Consider the following 19407-nt stretch of genomic DNA (forward strand, 5'->3'; position numbering starts at 1 on the left):
TGGCTCTCGGTGGTCTTCTTGGTGGGTTTCTCTCGACTTGAGCATTACACTATCTCTGTGTTCCTTTAGCTTTCTTGTAGTTAGGAATCACCTGAGGTGGCTGTAACCTCCCCTCCCTGGTCGTCCCCGGAAATGCTGACTAAAGTCCTAGTCTGTGGTTTCAAGAAAGATCTTCAACACTTGTGTCTTCAGGGAAGTTGGTGCAATGTTGATTTTCAAAAGTTTTTGTCTATGAAATTACTTTTGTTAACCTGCTATGTGTATCCCAACATTGTCATTCTCAGTTCTTTTCTGGATTTGAGCAGAAGCCCTCCTTTCTCACCATCCTCCACACCCCCACACATAGGCTGTGTAGGTTCAACTCGGGGGTGGGGGAGGGGGGCTTCCTATTCCTTATTTTCAATGCAAACTAGCAGCTGACTTCCACAACAGAATGAAGCCCGGGTCTAAACCAGGTACTCTATCTGCAGTCTCACCTGGATTATTAGCTTAGCTTCAGGTCTTCACTAGCCTGGGAATGTGACAGGGCAGGGCAGGAAAGTTACAAAGCAGGGATGTGGGATGAGAAATTTTCAGGACTGATAAGGGGATGCATATTTCCAAACCAAGATGGAGTAACTGAGGCCAAGCAGCCTAAAGTATAGGCCCCAAATAGAATCCCCAACCATGGGAATGAGTCTCTGAACATTACTTTCCCAGGCCTGCTCAAGGTCTGGGACAATGCTTTATTTTTAACTAGTCTTGCTATGAACAGTAAGTGGCCGGCTGACCTGGCAAATGTTGTGTTGCATCTGCCACTCAAGGCTAAAATCTGTCTCAGTATTATCTACATCCTGCAATGGAAATGTTATTCTTAATTGAATGATAAGGCTGTTAGAATTTATATTTATCCTCTATACTGCTTAGAAACTAGAACATATCCTGCCAAGCCATCTGCAACCAACCTGCGTGTGGTTTTTGCGCTTATAAACCCCAGTTTGAGAGAGCCCCACAGGCTGGGGACGATTGGAGGCCTTGTGGTGGGAAAGCAAACCAGCGCGGAGGGCGGCGCCAGAGGAGGGTGGCGCGTGGCTGACTCATCTTGGTGGAAGAGCTGACTGACAGGTGCACACTCCCAGCTCGCGACCGCCCGCCAGCCTCTCCTGAGCGCCGCAGGCCCCGCGCCACCCGGAAAGTTTCTCGGGCGGAGGTGCAGGATCCCTCGCGGACCCTCCAGCAGCGTCGGGAGAGCCGAGGGGAGGCGGCCGCGCGGGCCCGCCGAGTGCATGGTGCCAGGCGCCCGGGCTGCCTGTCGGGGGGACCTCGGGGCGGGGTCGGGCAGAGCCCAGCGCCTCTGGCTTCACCCCGGTTAGCCTCGCCCAGACATCGCCCCGCAGAGATTGCCACGGGGGGCGCGTGGCTCCGCCCGCCATGTCCCTGCTGCTGCCGCTGCTGGGGAGCCAGACCGCGCGCAGCCTGAGGCCGGGCCCGGCCGCCTCTGCCGCCGCCGCCGCGCCCCATCCGCCGTCCTGGTGCTGCTGCGGGCGGGGGCTGCGGGAGCTCACGGCCCCTGGGGGGCCCTGGCGGCTGGGCACACACTCCAAGAAAGAGCCCATGGAGGCGCTGAACACGGCGCAGGGCGCGTGCGACTTCATCTACAGCCTGCACTCCACCGAGAGGAGCTGCCTGCTCAAGGAGCTGCACTGCTTCGAGTCCCTTGCCATCGCCCAAGAAAAATTGGAAGCTCAACCTCCCACCCCAGGCCAGCTGAGATATGTATTCATCCACAATGCGATACCTTTCGTAGGGTTTGGCTTTTTGGATAATGCAATTATGATTGTCGCAGGAACACATATCGAATTGTCTATTGGAATTATTTTTGGAATTTCAACAATGGCAGCTGCTGCTTTGGGGAATCTTGTGTCAGATTTAGCTGGACTTGGACTTGCAGGTTACATTGAAGCTTTGGTTTCCAGGTTAGGCCTGTCAATTCCTGATCTTACACCAAAACAAGTTGACATGTGGCAAACACGTGTTAGCACACATTTGGGCAAAGCTGTCGGGGTGACGATTGGCTGCATTCTAGGAATGTTTCCTTTGATTTTCTTTGGAGCTGGTGAAGAAGATGAAAAACTGGAAAAGAAAAATTAACCCTCTTAGACTACATATAAAAAGATGTAAACTAATGTACCTCAGTTATGAAATATGCTGTCACAACATTTAGGAATTAAGACAGTAACAGTGTAGAGATATGGGATCAAGTAATTCAGCATGTATTATGGAAAACGCTAACTTATTGTGGCTTGGTTTTCTCATGACTTTTTTTTAAAGAACTAGTAACATTTTATGTAAATTGTTGAGATGCTTTTTTATCGATAGCAGTCAACATTTCATCTTTTCCTTCTCTTTCTGTATCAAGATATTATTTAAGTTTCAGTCATTGCTGTACTGTACTGACTTGGGGTTTGCTTGTTTGGTACTTACCCTTGTGACACACATGTTATTGTCTTGTTGTTGTTCCCTGGGGGTTACAATCTGATCATGCATTTCCCCTCTAGTTATTTAGGATGTCTAATATCAGTTAAGATTTTTTTCTCTCTTGTGGTAATACCAATTTTGTAATGTTTCACAGTAAACATTTACAGCCATATAATCTGTTATTTTCTTAACTCTTACATCAATGGACACAGATTTCAAGTATTTTATGTGTATAATAGTATAATTTCCTGATTATTCTGTTTTAAGGCCCAGAGATTAATCAGAAAGAGCAATTATGTGGTCTCCTTAGATTAAACCATATATACTAATAAGTGTACTTATTTCTATTTGATTTTTTTTTACCTTTAATTTCCTGCTTCGAGTAATTACATGGTAGATTCTGACTCCTGAGGGAAAGAAAGGTTTTATAGTCTTTTAAAATGAAGATGGTAGAATTAGGGTAAATTGAAGAATTTGACACAAAAGTTAGATATTAAAAGGCTAAAGTAGTTGGGCACGGTGGCTCATGCCTGCAGTGCTCACATACTTGGAAAGTGGAGATTGGAAGCATTGGAGTTTTGTAATCAGCTTGGATAAAAACGTTGTTGAGTCATCACAACAAATAAGCCAGGGGTGGTTATTCATGCCTGTAAAATCTCAGTTATTGGAGAAGTATACTCCAAAAGCTGACTGGGTAAAAAAACAGGAGACTCCTATTTGAAAAATGACACAAAGCAAAAAGGGCTGGAGGTGTGGCTCAAGTGTTAAAGTGCGAGGAGAATACTGCCAAAAAACGGACAAAAACGAAATGATTTTTTTTTGAGAAGTAGAAAATGGAAGCTTTATAGTATGAAGTTGAAGTGATGTTTGAAAGGTTAATGGTATACAAATCATATTGTTAGAAAAGGATTTTCCCTGAAGGTGTTATCTGACTAGAATCACTGAATACTCCATACTCATGATCTTAAATTATATCATATCTTCTTTAGTGAATTTTATTTCTATATGATTTCTTCTGAAGTAACAAATTAATATTTTTTTGCTATATAATCTAGTCAGAAGTTACAAAAGGAGAAATCTCTCCAACTTTTGGCCTTTTTCCTTATCTTGTAGTATTTAAAGCTTATGGTTGCTTATTTACATTTCCACCAACAGTATGCAAGGGTTGCTAAACATATATGTGGTATAAATATTACTATACCCAAATCTTGGTCAAATATTGTGGCATTGCTATTTGATCAAATTAGGATAATATAAAACACAAATCTATTTTGTGTCTTCCATATAACATCTCACAAAAAATTTTCAGATTGATTGGATAAGAGCTTTTGTTTAACTCCTTCTTGTAAATGTGTCAGTGCTCTTACCCCTAACTTATATATTCATGGCAGTTCTTTCTGATTTTGTAAAAAGTATTTTATTGTGGTACTTTACTTTTCTTCTTACTAATTAAATATAACCAGAAACTTGCTCTGCAGTTGTAGACAGGACTTTTGATTACTGGTTTCAATTTTTCACTCTTAAAAATAGTCCAGTCTGCTGGGTGCTGATGGCTTAAGTCTGAAATCCTAGCTACTCAGGAGGCTTAGATCTGAGGATTGGGTTCAAAGCCAGCCCAAACAGGAAAGTCTAATTATAAGCCTTATCGCCAATAAGCTACACAGAAAAAACTGGAAGTAATGCTCAAGTGGTAGAGTGCTAAGAAGTTCAGAGAGCGTTCGGACCGGGAAAAAATAGCCAACAAAACTAACATCCAGTCCAAGCTGGATATGCTGGCACGTACCTGTAATGCCTGCTGATGAGAGGTGGAGACAGGAGGATCACAAGTTCAAAATATGCCCTGTCATGAGTTATTGAGACTGAAGTGCCAGACTTTGAAGTCAGGCCCCACTTTACCACGCGAACCCCACTTTACCACGTGAACCTGAGATAAGCAGGCCCTGTGAGGAGACCCAGGACAAGCTTATTAGGGCCCAGCCGGTCAAGAACTCTAACCGCTGGGAATGCTTAACTCTAACCACCCCTAGAATGCCTCCAGCCCTATGCCTCGAGCCCTGAGCCAATCAGATTTGTACTCGTGTCCGGATCTTGCTTGCTTGAACACCTCGTTGCTGTAACTTTGTTTTTTTGTCTTGCTTGAACACCGGATGGCTGTAACTTTGTTTTTTTTTCCTTTATAAGCCCTGTATAATCGCAGCTCGGGGCTTCCTCCTAACCTCCGCTGTGTCGGTGGGTAAGACGAGGCCCGAGTTGCAGCTCGCTTGAACCTTGCCTTACTTTTGCATTTTGGAATGTCTGAGTCTCGGTGGCCTTCTTGGTGGTCGTTTCGCGACTTGGCACAACAAGACCTTATCTCAAAAACAATATAAACCAAAAGATACAACTAGAGTGTTAGATCATTTGTCTACTATTTTTGAGGTCCTCAGTTAAAATCTCCAGTACTGAAAACACAAAAACAAAACAAAAACCTCTCCTGTTATGAGTGAAATTTATATTATTTGCAGGACCTACCAATTTCATTGAAAATCTTTAGGAATACTTTGAGTTGCCAAAACATGGAATATAGAACTTTCATATTGGGATAGTTTCATTGATAGATAAAAAAAAAATTGAATCAAATATTTACTTTTAAAAAAAATTAGCTCTTGTTGAAGAGCCACTTTGTTGTTGTTGTTTTGGGTTTGTTTTTTTTAGATCTGCACTAATCAAGTGCTTTGCAGACAGTAACTCCTGTCAAGTGTTTCCCTTGAAGGTAGTGACCCTCTGTGATGACTTCTTTCTTGTTACCCACCCCAAAGCATCTTATTTCAGATGGAAACTGGAAGTCCTTGTCATCTTAGCCCCCCAGGCATGCTGGAGCTGTGGTTAAATGCGTCGTGCTCTGCTGTTTGTACTGTTCGTTTGATGTTGTATTCATGTCCTTGCATTAGGATTTACTGCCAGAACATCCATGCAAACAGGTGCATTTTGTTTCATTGTATGTTACTGGTGACCATTGTTTTTTTACAAAGGAACTCAACAAAAAAAAAATATTTTAAGAATAAAGAAAAAAAAAACCCAGCTTGAGAACTGTTTGGCATCATAGTGTTTGCTCCCCAGTCTGCACTGTGCTTCTGTGCTTGCAATAAAGCTTGATTTCTCCTGACTTTGTTCATGTGCTGAACTTGTTTTTGCTCAGACCCTGTGACATCTCGGGGTGGGGACTAGTCTCTCTGACCCCCTCCCTATAACAAGGACCTGGGAGGAAAAGGGTGACCTAGGAGTCACCCAATATGGGAATACTCAAGATAGCAGGAAAGTGGCTTTCTGTGCCCTATGACCTGTGGCAGTGGAACCTGCAGATTTCTGTCTAGAAATCTATGAAAGGACAAATGTTAAATTTGGGGTGTTGATTGCTTTTTTTCTTTGTGTGGTAGTAATTTGAAAGTTGGTTCTACAAGCATCTCTTGCTAACTAACCCAAATCACTGTCAATTTACTCTTCTCTCCAGGTTTCCTTCATGTGTTTGACTTCTTGCGTTACTCTCCAGGTTTCCCCAACCAAACTTGCCACAGGAAAAAATGCTAACCATTACTTGAGACTCAGTCTCTGTAGAAGCCTACTCTGATTTCTCAGTGAGATTGCTCCTGCTCACCAAGCAAGTGTGAAGCATGGTCTAAATGGCAATGATTGGCCACAAGATGGTCAATCACACCCTGAGAAGAAAATTGTGCTCAGCTTTGCTCCATGCACCTTCTCCTGACATCGGCTCTATTTGGCATATAGTTGCTGTTAAATTAATCTGTGATCCTGTCTTGTAAGTTTCTAGAGGGATGGGAGGATAACTTCATCTCCAGAATGTGGTAATGTATAATGTGCTTCTTGAATCCTAGGATCCTTTGATGAGAGGTGGAGGAGGAGGAAGATAGCCACAAAAAGTCAAATTCTTTTTACTTCAGGGCTTTATATGGAGCGTCAAGTTGCATCTGTTGATGATGCAGTAGTAAGTTCTGGTACTCCTGGGGCTCTAAAAATGTTTCCAATTTCATAAAGCTGGTCTGAAAGATCAAGAAGAGCCAAGTGATAAGGGAAAAGAGATTTGGGGCATAAGCTAGGCCTCTTCATGCCTGAGTTTGTGAATCCTCACCTGGCATCGTTATGTTTAAACTTTGAGTCCTTGGGGGCTGGAATCGTACAGTGTCTAAACAGGCAGTTTCTGTGTTCATACTAGGTCTTGTGGCCTGCTAGCTATATGACCTTATGTGACCTTGAACCAGTAATGCAGTGTCTCTAGCCTTCAGATTCTCTACAGGCCAATGGGGGAATAATTAGTGATGATAAAGGGCCTTGCCAACCAAAATTATTACTATAAGGTTTAAATGAGTTAACTCGTGGAACACAGAACAGTGACTGGCACATAATATTAAAGTTATGGTTAGCTGTCATAAACCATTCTGGGCTACACTATTCTTGACTAAATGATATGTAGCTTAATACGGTTTCACTTAACTGTAAGTGGAGAAGTAAATCCAGCACAGCTGTGAGCTAGAGCCTGAGGGGCAGGGAAGAATCACATTGGGAATTGCTGGAAATTAAGAGGGACCTGGTAACAGCTGTTTACCTATTAAAGGAGTCCCTGCCTCTCCATACCTGGCTTGCATCAGGTTCCTCTGAGAGAGAAAACACTGAAAACATGAGGGCCTCGTGTGGTTCAGGATGTGGAGTTTGACTGGTGTGTTTGTTTTCTTATGATTGGGAAGGTGACTTCTTCCTTTGTTGAGGAAGAACTAGCATAGCTTATGAAATGATTAATTTTGACTGAGGTGCATAATGACTTTTCATTAAGGCTGCCACGGCGTGATAACAGTAAGACAAAACTATCTTCCCTGTCTCTCATTAGGATAAGATTTCTTTAAGCCGAGGGGCTGGTAATAGCTGAACAAGTGAGGAAGTGAGCTGCGGGACACACATAGGAATGCATTGGGGGACAGAAGTGATGACTGTCAGCCTCAGACCAGCAGGCAGGGTCTGCTCCCTTAGCAAAATTCCCTAGGAATCATCGTTTTCCCTGCCACCCCATGCTGGGGCTCTGGTAGTGAAGGGTAAGGAGGTCCTCAGGGTGGTAGTGGGCTGTGAATGTGGAGATGTTGGCAGCTGAGACAGAGCCATAGGAGGCTGTTGGGAAGACACTGGTCTCCTTCCTGCCATGTTACTGGCGGCTTTGAGGCACTCCTTCTTCTCCACGTGTCCCCGGTTCCATATTTACCTGGAATCCTTAGGGCATTCCTCCAAACCCTGCTGCTCGCATTCCTGCTCATGTGACTTTACTTGAGTCTTGGCAGATACTGTGGACTGACTCATGATCTGGGAAGGGCCCAGGCTTTGTATGTCCTGTGGGTTTCCAGGGAAGGGCCTGTGTTGCTGTTCCAGAGCAGATGCTTTCAAAAACAATTCTCATGTGGAGTATCCTCACAGAGAACTTTGCTCAGAAATGCAAATTCTCAGACTCAGAGACCTGGCTTCAATCTGTCCTTTTAGATGATGGTAGTGTTTATTAAGGCAGGGTCTTGCTATGTAGCCCAGACTTCCCTCCAACCCGTGATTGTCCTGCCTTCACCTCTGGAGTGCTGAGATAACCAGCATGCATCAGCACCCCAAGTTGGAGGCTTCATTTTTGCAAACCACTGAAATAATAGTCGCTACATGAGCTCAACTAGCATGGACCTGTCCACAATCTTCCTCAGGTTTCCCTCGAGGTGGTCTCTAGGAAAAGCCTTTAACTCAGGGGATACAGGTGAGTGTGCTGGCACCCAGGCTTCTGTTGGAGCTTAGCATCAAGTGAGCAGCTGACCACTCAAGCCGATGGCAGTGCTCTCCTGGACTCCGAGCTCCCAGCACACATCAAGAAGGATGGGAGAACTGCGAGGTTGGTAGGAGATGTTGAGGCAGAGAAAGGACATTTTCTGCCTTTGCCAGCAGCTCAGTTTAACCCAAGCAAACAGACACAATCCATACCACTCACTAGAGCTGACGGTGCTCAGAGTTGAAAGTCAAACCAAAGCTTACCAGGCCTGATGGAGTGTGGGGGTTGGGGGCTTGTGCCCAGAGGACAGAGAGCAAGGACAAGGGAGCCCTTCTCATGGAATTCACAAGCTCTCTCCTCATCTAGTTAATTAACTAGGAAAAAGAAATTAGACCCTAGGGCTGGGGATATGGCCTAGTGGCAAGAGAGCCTGCCTCATATACATGAGGCCCTGGGTTGGATTCCCTAGCACCACATATACAGAAAATGGCCAGAAGTGGCACTGTGGCTCAAGTGACAGAGTGCTAGCCTTGAGCAAAAGGAAGCCAGGGACAGTGCTCAGGCCCTGAGTCCAAGGCCCAGGACTGGCCAAAAAAAAAAAAAAAAAAAAGAAAAGAAAAGAAATTATACCCTAAAGTCTTACTCATTTCTGAGAGGACCTTTGATGTCTCTGAGCTGATGCCAGGGAGGTGGACAGTGCCATCTCTCTTGGATGGCCTAGCAACATTCCACTAATCGTGGCTATTAAGCTGCTTTCTTGGGAGTTGTATTTGATTCATATGGAATAGATTAAGAATCTGTTTTGAATCCTCTTTCCCCCCACCCCTTCTGGTGTCTTCTGTGGAGCATAATTATAGATACATTTGAATAGGCATTCAGGTAAACAATTACTTTAATGAGATGTCTGAAAAGCAAGGACCAGCAAGTGCAGAGGTGAGTGAGAAGGATGGGAGAAGATAAGGGGTGGTGACAGAAAGGGGCAGGATTAGATGGCGATTGAGGAGTTTTTGTGAGGGAGAAGCTAGGAGGCAGAAAGGAATGGAGAGTGAAAGAGAAGTGGGTAGATAGAAGTGAGCCTTGTGCAGGGCTTCCCACCAAGTGACAAAAGTGATTTCCAAAGATAAGCAGCAAACAGGTCCATTAATAAGGAGAGTGGTACTGGACATTCACGGAGAAGTCAAGAGTCTTGGATGCTGATGTTCCTGCTGTAAGTCTGTCTGGACACTACAGAGAGTTTGAAGGAAGGGCTTTCACATCACACAAACAAGTGTTTGAATTGATCTATGCATTTTGAGCCCTGTGACTTTCAGCCCAAGTCACTTCACCCCCATGAGTCTGTTTCCTACTTTGTCAAATGATGGTGAATAATAAAAATGTTTACAAAACCAGTCATGATGGAGGATTGTTGGTGCCTGATAGGTAGGTGCTCAATAAATCATTGTGTGACAAGGAATCTGAGTATGAGACAGGTTTGCTTTGCAGAAAGGCTTGGGGCCAGGCAGTAGCAGAATTGAACTTTAAAGCGAGGATCGTCTGAGGCCCACTGCCACCAAGGAGCATGTACCTGATGGAGCCTCGGGCAAGGGATGGGGGAAAATGAGGTCCACAGTATACAAACGGCCTCACAGCTCCTGTTGTTACATCCCATAGATGTGCACATCAGACTGTGGTACTGTACTAATTCACAACAGAAAACACATGGAGACACTGGCTCTAAGGGTTATCTGAAATGTTTTCCATCATACAAAGTCATCAGAACCGGGCACCCATGCCTTTGTCTGACTGCTTAGAGTACTTCTTTCCTGGTTTACATCTCCTCCATGACCATGAGTAAGAAGAATTGATGATTATCCGGGGATGTTCTAACTCCCATGGAAATTATAGAAACACCCTGAGACCGGGCCTCTGCATGGGGCCTCAGAGAGCCTAGTACAGGGTTGAGCCCAATTTCTGTGATTTCCCAGAACCCCTTCAGTGTCGACAATGGATGCCTGCTGCCCTCTTTCCTGTTCTTCGGTGGCTGGCTTCTCAATTGCAGATAAGACAGGTGCTTTGTGTTATCTTTTTCTGAAACCATCCGGGAAAATTGAGGAGGTTTACGGGAGCAGATGTGCTCAGGACGCGCCCTTCATCCTCTCACACCAAAGGCGTCCAGAGGCTCTTGTGGTGCTGAGTGGAAGTGGCTCACTTGGCAGGTGGTTGCGTTGGGGGGCCCCACTCATGGTGGGAGAGGCCCCAGTTCAGTAGCTTCTTTCTGTGTTTGTCTTAGTCTTGAGTCTCTTGTGTTCAGTCTTGTGTCTGTATGGAGGAAACCAGAGCCTACTTTATGTTGTGTCCCCTTCTGCAAGGAGGCAGTTGGGGGTATGCAGGCAGCTGAGGACATTGTACTAACTACTAACTAAAGTTAACCAATTGAGGTTGTAAAGTGCTCCAGGCTAAAACTGGGCTAAGATAGTCCTAGGCCACATAGTGGCCTAAGAGATCAGCCTCTGGTAACCACCCTTCTTCCAACTGAAGGTACTTAAAGGGTCAATTCATATGTAAAATGCCTAGTAAGATGGGCTAAAGACTAGAGTCAAGTACTGTTGGTGGGCAGAGTTAGGTCCAGGGGACCCCCCACACACACACCCCAGCTTTCTCCAGCAGAAAAGTATTTGATATGCTAAAATGCATTGCTCACACCAGCAAGCCCTGGAAAACTGGAGCCCAGCTAAAGTGCTTCGTTAAAAAAAGTGTTATGGTCTTCCGCAAGAGTAAGATGGCAAATATATATCTTGCCACTGAAAATGTATGGCCCAATGTTCATTTTTGTGATCTTCAAGATCTTTTTTTTTTTTTTGCCAGTCCTGGGCCTTGAACTCAGGGCTTGAGCACTGTCCCTGGCTTCTTTTTGCTCAAGGCTAGCACTCTGCCACTTGAGCCACAGCGCCATCTCTGGCCATTTTCTATATATGTGGTGCTGGGGAATCGAACCCAGGGCTTCATGTATATGAGTCAAGCACTCTTCAAGATCTTTTTTCATGAGTGTGTGTATGAATATGTTCAAGACCAAAACTATCAGCATGATGTAAAAATGGGTATGTAGGGACTTAGCACACACCATAGCATCTTTTTTAGCAAATCATTACACACCGTGGGAAAATTATAAAATAATTCTAAAGCATGTTTGGCACATTTGGTGGCGGGAAGGAATCGGGAAAGGGTCATTGCTCATATCAAGGGACCGACACATTTAAAATTGGTTAAGCCATAGGGGTGTAGCAAGGGGGACATGTGCACAGCTGCAGGGTTTTAATTAGATACTGGAAACCAGACCTGGGTAGGGGAGTTCTGGAGTAACTCCAAAACTTGCTTTTCTTCTCTGCCTAACCCTTAATCAGTTTCAGCCATCCGGTCACTCTTATGGGTATTTATGGTTTTTCTGAGAACTCTCTGTCCCAGGGATTTTATGGTCTTAACTGGAAAGCGAGGGGTGGGGGTTAGGGCTTACACTAAGGTCAGTCAGGTACAGAATGGGGTCTTAGTGCAATATGGAGGTACTCTGGTCCTTCACTCTGGCTCTTCACAAAAAGGTCGTCAAGTTTGGGCATTACCAAATGTTTTAAAGGATTGTTGAATTGTTTTAAAGAGGAACTATAGTTAAAAGAGATTTCTCTAATTTTCAGGTGAAACATTCGGTTTCTTAATGCATTAGGATGTATGCACTGTAATCACGTTATCTGGCTTAGCAAAAAGCATTGGAAAGTTGAAACTTGTTTCCTTCCACTGTTAAAATTTGGGACTAAATGCTAAAGAATTTGGTATTAATATTTGTTTATCAGTATTAAGGAACTGCTAGGGTTTCTCAGTCCAAGATCAAGAGAAAAGGACAGGAGAACTTAGGATGGGCCTGTGGCCTACCTTTGGGGGTGAGGAGTGATCTGGCAAAGGTGCAGGTATGGAAACCAAGTGAAAGGTATAGGAGAACCCCCTTTTTGAGTCGTGAGAAAGAGCACTCAGTTTAGGGGAGGTTCTAGAAAGAAAGAGATTTAATGCTAATTAAGACCAGTCATACCCAGTACCAAGAATTGTATTGCGTTGATTGCTTTGTTTACCAGAGTTTACTGGAATTGTAATCACGAACAGCAATTCTGCTTCTGTATGCCTGCTTGCTTGCCTTGCCTAACTTGCCTGACCACCTGCGTGTGGTAAATGTTGTCATGGGCTCAAGGCCCACTTGGGCATCTGGTATTGTTAGGGCTGACCTGAAAACTGGAGAAACTAAATATAAGTTTTAGTGTTAAAATTATAACAGCTTCTAAATGCTGGTGATGACTCCATGATAGAGGGCTGCACCCCCACCCATGAGATTAGTTTCTTATAGTTTGACATTTAAAAATGTAGGGAGCACTTGTTTCCCTCTGTACCTGGGTAACAACCATGGTAACAGACAGTAAAAAACATGATCGTAGTCATAGACTATAGAAATAACCATAATAGTAGTAGAAATGCCATGGTAACTGTTGGGTTGGTTTACTTATGATTGAGTACTGGATTGTTTTAGCCCACTCAAGCTTGCTTACTGGTAATGGGGAAACATGGTCACAATTGTTAAAATAAAGTTGGTACTTGGTCAGCCTGACCGCAATATTCTGCTTCTGTAGATGGCTTGCTTAACCCATTTGTGACTTGCTCTACCCCCTGCATCAGTGCTCCGTGACCACTTGTTGTCAATTCGAGGCAAGTTCCCGATATCAAAGCCAAAATAGATGACTGAAAGGGTAGATAGCCAACAGAAATATGACAAGACTTGCTTGCTAAATGCCATCCAATCAAGTATCTGCCAAGTTAGAAATACCCTGTCCCTGTTGTAATCACAATAAAAACCCTGCCTATCGGAAGGTCAGGACTCTCAATCCAGATCTGCTGCGTCGGTGACGGCTGGGAGTCCAGGCTCGAGCTTGCAATAAAGACTCTCGTGCGTTTGCATCGGCATTGGCTACTTGGTGGTCTTTGGGGACCAGAAATCTAGGCATAACAGCTTGGGGGCTCATCCAGGATTCCCAAGACCCCAGGACCCCCAAAACTGGAGAATCTGGCACTGATGGGTGAGTTTGTCTTTTGTTGTTTTGTCTCGTTTGTCTTGTCTGTTGTGGCGCCCAAATCAGTAATATTCTGTAAGGTTGTCATAAGACTTAAGCAGATGTGCAGGTGGGTCGTCAACCGGGGTCTTGGAAGATGTTCCAGGCCTCTGTCTGAGTAAAGTTCCCTCCTCACTCTGTATAATTGGTAGGAACAAAGCGGGTTGCTCCCGCCCAGTGGGGTGAGGCCAATGTTCCCCATTCTGTTCTTCCTCCTCTGGGCGGAAGGAATCTGTTTCTTGAGGAATCTGCTTTGTGGCTTTTTGTGTGTCTCTTTGGTGTTTGTTTTTGGCTGTTTGTATTTACTTTTCTGAAACTCATGATAAGATGGGACAGACTCAGACAACTCCTCTTTCTCTTCTGCCGGACAGACTCAGACAACTCCTCCTTCTCTTCTGACAGACAATTTTAAGGACATGAAAAGTCGAGTACTTGACTTAAATATAGAAGGAAAAAAAGGGGGGGAAACTAATCACCTTTTGTTCTACATCCTGGTCTGGCAGGATTTGGTGGAACCCGCCCCCCTTCCTGGTTAAGGCCCTTTCTACCCCCTCAGGAACACCTTCCAAAGAAGACATGGGACACGTGACCTCTGCTGGTATAGAGTTCCAAACAGCCTCCCCAGGTCCCCCAAAATCTGGAGGACGGAGGGGAAGAGAGATCAGCTTCAAATAACCATTTTCTTCCAACTGAAGGTATTTAAAGGTCAATTGATCTGTAAAATACTCTAGTCAAAATTGGGCTGAGACTAGAGTCAAGTACTGGGTGGGCTGAGTCCTACCTAGGTCAGGGAACCCCCCTTCCAGCTATCTTCAGCAGAAAAGTATTTAGTGTGCTAAAATGTCTTGCTAAAACCAACAAGCCCTGGTAAATGAGGCTGGAAAATGCTAAAGCCATTTGGTAAAAGTTTTGTCTTAAATCTTGTATGGTTATTGCAAGAGTAAAATTGGCATAAATACCTCTTGCCACTGGAAAATGTACGGCCGGTATTTATTTTGCATACTTTAAGATCTTTTACCTGTGTATGTGTGTGCATGTGTGAGTGTGAACATGTTCAAGATTGAAATTGTCAGTATAATGTAAAAATGGGTCAATTTAAGTTTAAACTCAAAGGTCATCAAGTTTGGGCCTTACCAAATGTTTTAAAGAATTAGTGCATAGTTAACAAAAAAAAACACAGTTAAAAATATCTAAAGATTCTTTAATTTTCAGTTTAAAAAAAATCTGATATCTTAATGCATAAGGGTATTTACACTGTAATCAAGTTATTTTGTTTAGCAAAAGACTTTGGAAATGTAAAATTTATTTTCCTCTGCTGTTAAAATTCGGGGTTAAATGTCAAATTTGGATATTAATGTTTGTTTATCACTGTTAAAAAAATTTCTTGGGTTTCTCAGTTAAAGATGGGGGGGGGAAGGACAGAAAAACTTAGGATGAGCCTGTGTGCCTATCCGTAGGAGTGAGGGGTGATCTGGCAAAGGTGAAGCTTAGCCAGTCAATGTGGTGGGACAGGCCCTGAGGGGGGGGGTTCACACATGGTGAAAAAAAAACAATAAGCTGGCACAGAGGCAATTCATCAAGCCCCAAGGAATGGGATGTATAAATGGAGGCTTTTCTTTATCCTGTATCTTTTCCTTACAGGTGGACATAAAATTCTAATGGTAAAGTAGGTGATGTGATGATGTTATTGAAATCTAAAACTTCCCTTTGGGAGGTTTTAAAAAATTTTTAAGTTTTCAAAAGAGAGTTAAAAGTTTATCTGTACAATGTAATTTGATTTCTAGGCTATGTATCAATTTCAATGTGTCTTTAAAAAAAGGGACAAAGATGCTAAGTCTAGATTCTTGTGTTTGTAATTCTGGTACTTGTAATTCTTACATTAAGAGAAAACTGTCATTTGAGTTCAGAGCTGTTCGCGGCAGTAACTCAGACTGCAGGAAATAAAAATGGCCCTTTTTAAATGGACCACCCTGAGGCAATGGACTGTGACCAGTGCCTCTAGATTTCAGAGTTCTTCAAATACAAGTGAAAGCTACAGTGTAATTGTTAAAACAGAGGTTAATGTTAGAATTAAAAACAATCAGGAATGGATTTCTAGATATGAGATTTAAAAATAAAGTTGTCCTAAATGTTTGTTTTAAATTGGACACAAATAATTAAGGCTGCCAAAATGATTGTTTAAATTGCTATTCCAGTTTGCCTTGCAGGTTTTATAACAGTTTCCAGGTAGGCCTACAGTAAAGGACAGATGATTCTTACACGTTTATGAAATGTAACTTTGGCCTTTAATAAGTTCCAGGTAAGATCATGCATAAAAACTACTTCTGTGTGGACCATCTTGTTGCTTTAATTGGAGTAAAGTGGCGTTTTGTAAGACTCATTGATCTGAAAACTGCGGTTTGAAGCCAGCCTGGGCAGAGAAAGGTCCCTGTGTGAGTCTCCATCTCTAATCAGCCAGAATAGTGCTGGGAACAGAGTTGTGTGGAGCTCAAAGTGGCAGAGTGCTAGCCTAGAACTGGAGAGCTGAGGGACAGCACTCAGGCCCTGAGTCCAAGTCCAGCGACAGATTGAGAGAAATGCCAAAGGTGCATTTACCTCAAAATAAAAATGTCACTCCTGGGACAAAAGTGATGGCGCATCCCGAGACAGTAAGCCACTCCTTGGATGGCAGAGATGGTGTCAGATCCTAGAGTCATGTGTGCTTGGCCCTTCCCAAGTTAATCAGAGCCGGGACGTCCTAGAAGAATAGTTTGTATGCATGCCGTTCTAATACCCATGTCTGTCTACTGGGCAGGAACTTGCCAGTCATCTCTGATAGTTGGTAGTAAAGCTAAAATTGTCAAATGGGGGGATAGTTTAAAATTCCAACCCCCTGCATCTGCTCAAAGCCCTAAGTGGCAGTAAAAATTCTGAGTTGTCCTATCTGTTCAGGAAAGGAAACTTGTGGACCTGAGATTGTGTCATAATCGTACCTGAGGCCTACAAAGGTAATTTAGGCATTGCTAGGTTATCAGAAATCCGTTTCCTCAGCCAGTCAGGAAAATGCTTTTGCAAATGAAAATGTTAAAAGCCCCCCAAAGACTGTATAGTTGTTAAAAGTTAAATGTTAAATGTAATTTCCAGTTTGGAGTAAAGCTCCTAATAGACATCTAATCCTGCCGCCTCTCAGTAAAGTAGACTAAGGTTATAGGTTCCTGGCTAGGTAAGGTCAATGCCCCTCAGCCAGGCTGAAGAAGTTACAGAAGATGAATGATCTTTGCCCATCAGCTCCTTTTAAAAGATGAGGCAAGATAAAGTGGGGAGCCCCCTTGTCCCACTGCTGTACTCCCACTTTGACCCTCCCTTCTCAATGAAGCCTCAGGCACTAGACGTCCTCTTCCCCACTGAATTCGTTGGCAGGTAGGGAGTGGCTAAAGGTTTATTGCCAGGCTCTTTTGGGTGGTCTCCGGGCCGCTGGAAAGTGCCCAATCAATTTGTCTAAGGTGCTAGCTTTTGTAGACACTTTCTCAGGATGGATGGAAGCTTTCCCAACCAAGTGGGAAACAGCACAGACAGTAGTAAAGAAGATGCTGGCAGAGATAATTCCCAGGTTTGGACTCCCGGTAGCCATAGTCTCAGACAATGGCCCCTCTTTTCACCCCTCAGGTAACGCAGCTAATAAGTAAATCATTGGGGATTAATTGGAAATTACGTTGTGCCTATCACCCCCAAAGTTCAGGTCAGGTAGAGAGGGAAACAGACCTTAATCAAATTAGCCCTTGAACTGGCAAAAACTGGACGGCCCTCCTACACCATACTTTAAGGGCATCGCACCTCATGAAATAATGTTCGGGAGGCCTCCTCCCTTATGCCCTAAGCTTGGTCCTGAAGCAATAGCTAAATTGTCTAACCAACATTTGCTAAAAGGCAACCAGGAAAATATTAGGGGATTTCACTAGTCAGGCCTTAGTATAAGTTTCTTTAACCAGTCTATGCAGAAAGGTACAGGTAACCCAGCAAAAGGTGTGACATTCTACGGGAGCCACTGGGAGACACTGCTGCCTGTTGCTGCCACATCCCCTCCCATACCATTTGGGTTAAGATCAAAGATGGGCTGACAGTCATCTGGAGCCATCTATAAACTTCTCATTGCTCAAGTAGATTTGGACATCAGGGAATACATGCATCCATTGATAAGCTGAAAGCATGGGATGCTATGAGTCTTTGTTTAACTGGTCCCCTTGGCTGACATTGTTAATAACCTCAGTAGCAGGACCTTTGATGTTGGTAATATTTACTTTAATGGTTGGTCCTAGTATTCTTAACAGGCTCACTACATTTGTAAGAGATTGTGTCAGCACAGTACAGCTAATTATGCTCAGGTCTCAGTATTAGCCCCTGGACATGGAAGGCATAGAAATGTATGATAATGAGGCCATGATTGGCCCCCTCAGTAACCAGTAGAAGAGGAGGGAATGTTAGGGCTGACCTGAAAACTGGAGAAACTAAATATAAGTTTTAGTGTTAAAATTATGACAGCTTCTAAACCCTGGTGATGACTCCATGATAGAGGGCTGCACCCCCACCCGTGAGACTAGTTTCTTGTAGTTTGACATTTAAAAATGTAGGGAGCAATTGTTCCCCTCTGTACTGGGTAACACCCATGGTAACAGACAGTAAAAAAAAATGATCATAGTCATAGACTTTAGAAATAACCATAATAGTAGTAGAAATGCTATGATAACTGTTGGGTTGGTTTACTTATGATTGAGTACTGGATTGTTTTAGCCCACTCAAGTTTGCTTACTGGTAATGGGGAAACATGGTCACAATTGTTAAAATAAAGTTGGTACTTGGTCAGCCTGACCGCAATATTCTGCTTCTGTAGATGGCTTGCTTAACCCACTTGTGACTTGCTCTACCCCCTGCATCAGTGCTACATGACCACCTGTTGTCAATTCCTGATATCGAGGCAAGTTCCTGATATCAAAGCCAAAATAGATAACTGAAAGGGTAGATAGCCAACAGAAATATGACAAGACTTGCTTGCTAAATGCCATCCAATCAAGTATCTGCCAAGTTGGAAATACCCTGCCCCTTTTGTAATCACAATAAAAACCCTGCCTATCTGAGGCTCGGGACTCTCAATCCAGATCTGCTGCGTTGGTGATGGTTGGGAGTCCAGGCTCGAGCTTGCAATAAAGACTCTCATGCATGTGCATTGGTATCGGCTCTTTGGTGGTCTTTGGGGACCGGAAATCTAGGCATAACAGTATACAATACAGCTTAGACAGTGCACATGGTGGGAGAGGCACAGTGCGGAGTCCATGGTGGGACAGGCCCTGTGTGGAGTCCACACATTGTGGGACAGGCCATAGGGGGAGTCCATGCATGGTGGAAGAGGGTTAGCTGGCACCAAGGCAGTTCATAAAGCTCTAAGGAGTGGGATGGGTATAGGCCCGTTCTGTAGGACAGGCCAATGGAGGCCTTTCTTTTTCCGGTCTCTTTTGCTTTCAATTGAACACTGGAAACCTGATGGTAAAAATGAATGACTTGATTGATGTTTCTAAAACTGCCCCTTAGGATGGATTAAAATTTGAAAAGTCTTAAAGAGGGTTAAAAAAGTTTATTTGTATGATGTAATTTGATTTCTGTGCTATTTTGCAATTTGGATGTTTTGAAAAAGCAAAGATGCTGAGTGGTACAGTGTTGGTGCTTGTAATTCTTGCATTAAGAAAACTTATCATTTGAGCTTAAGGTTTTCTAAGCAGTAACTCAGAGTATGGAAAATGGCCCTTTTAAACACGCTGCTTGAGGCAATGGGCTGTGCCTAATGCCTCCAGCTTCAAAGGGTTCTTCAAATGCAAATGAGAGCTAAGTGTAAGTATTAAAGTAGAGATTAGTATAAAGCTTTAGAAATCAAGAATGGATTTCTAGGGCTGGGAATATGGCCTAGTGGCAATAGCACTTGCCTCGTATACATGAGGCCCTGGGTTCAATTCCTCAGCACCACATATACAGAAAATGGCCAGAAGTGGTGCTGTGGCTCAAGTGGCAGAGTGCTAGCCT

The 19407-nt window shown here is 43.7% G+C and overlaps 1 protein-coding gene across 1 annotated transcript; it reads left to right on the top strand.

Moving 5' to 3' along the window:
• The first annotated feature begins 1410 nt into the window (after positions 1 to 1410).
• Positions 1411 to 2492, top strand: LOC125343753 (transmembrane protein 65-like). Its single transcript, XM_048336285.1, has one exon. It carries the CDS (start codon positions 1411 to 1413, stop codon positions 2128 to 2130), a length of 720 nt encoding a protein of 239 aa, XP_048192242.1. The 3' UTR covers positions 2131 to 2492.
• Positions 2493 to 19407: the final 16915 nt, after the last annotated feature.

Source organism: Perognathus longimembris, chromosome 28, assembly GCF_023159225.1.
Source record: "Perognathus longimembris pacificus isolate PPM17 chromosome 28, ASM2315922v1, whole genome shotgun sequence".
Classification (NCBI taxonomy): domain Eukaryota; kingdom Metazoa; phylum Chordata; class Mammalia; order Rodentia; family Heteromyidae; genus Perognathus; species Perognathus longimembris.

Coding starts and splice junctions, on each gene's coding strand:
- LOC125343753 (XM_048336285.1), top strand. CDS start 1,411: ATGTCCCTGCTGCTGCCGCTGCTGGGGAGCCAGACCGCGCGCAGCCTG.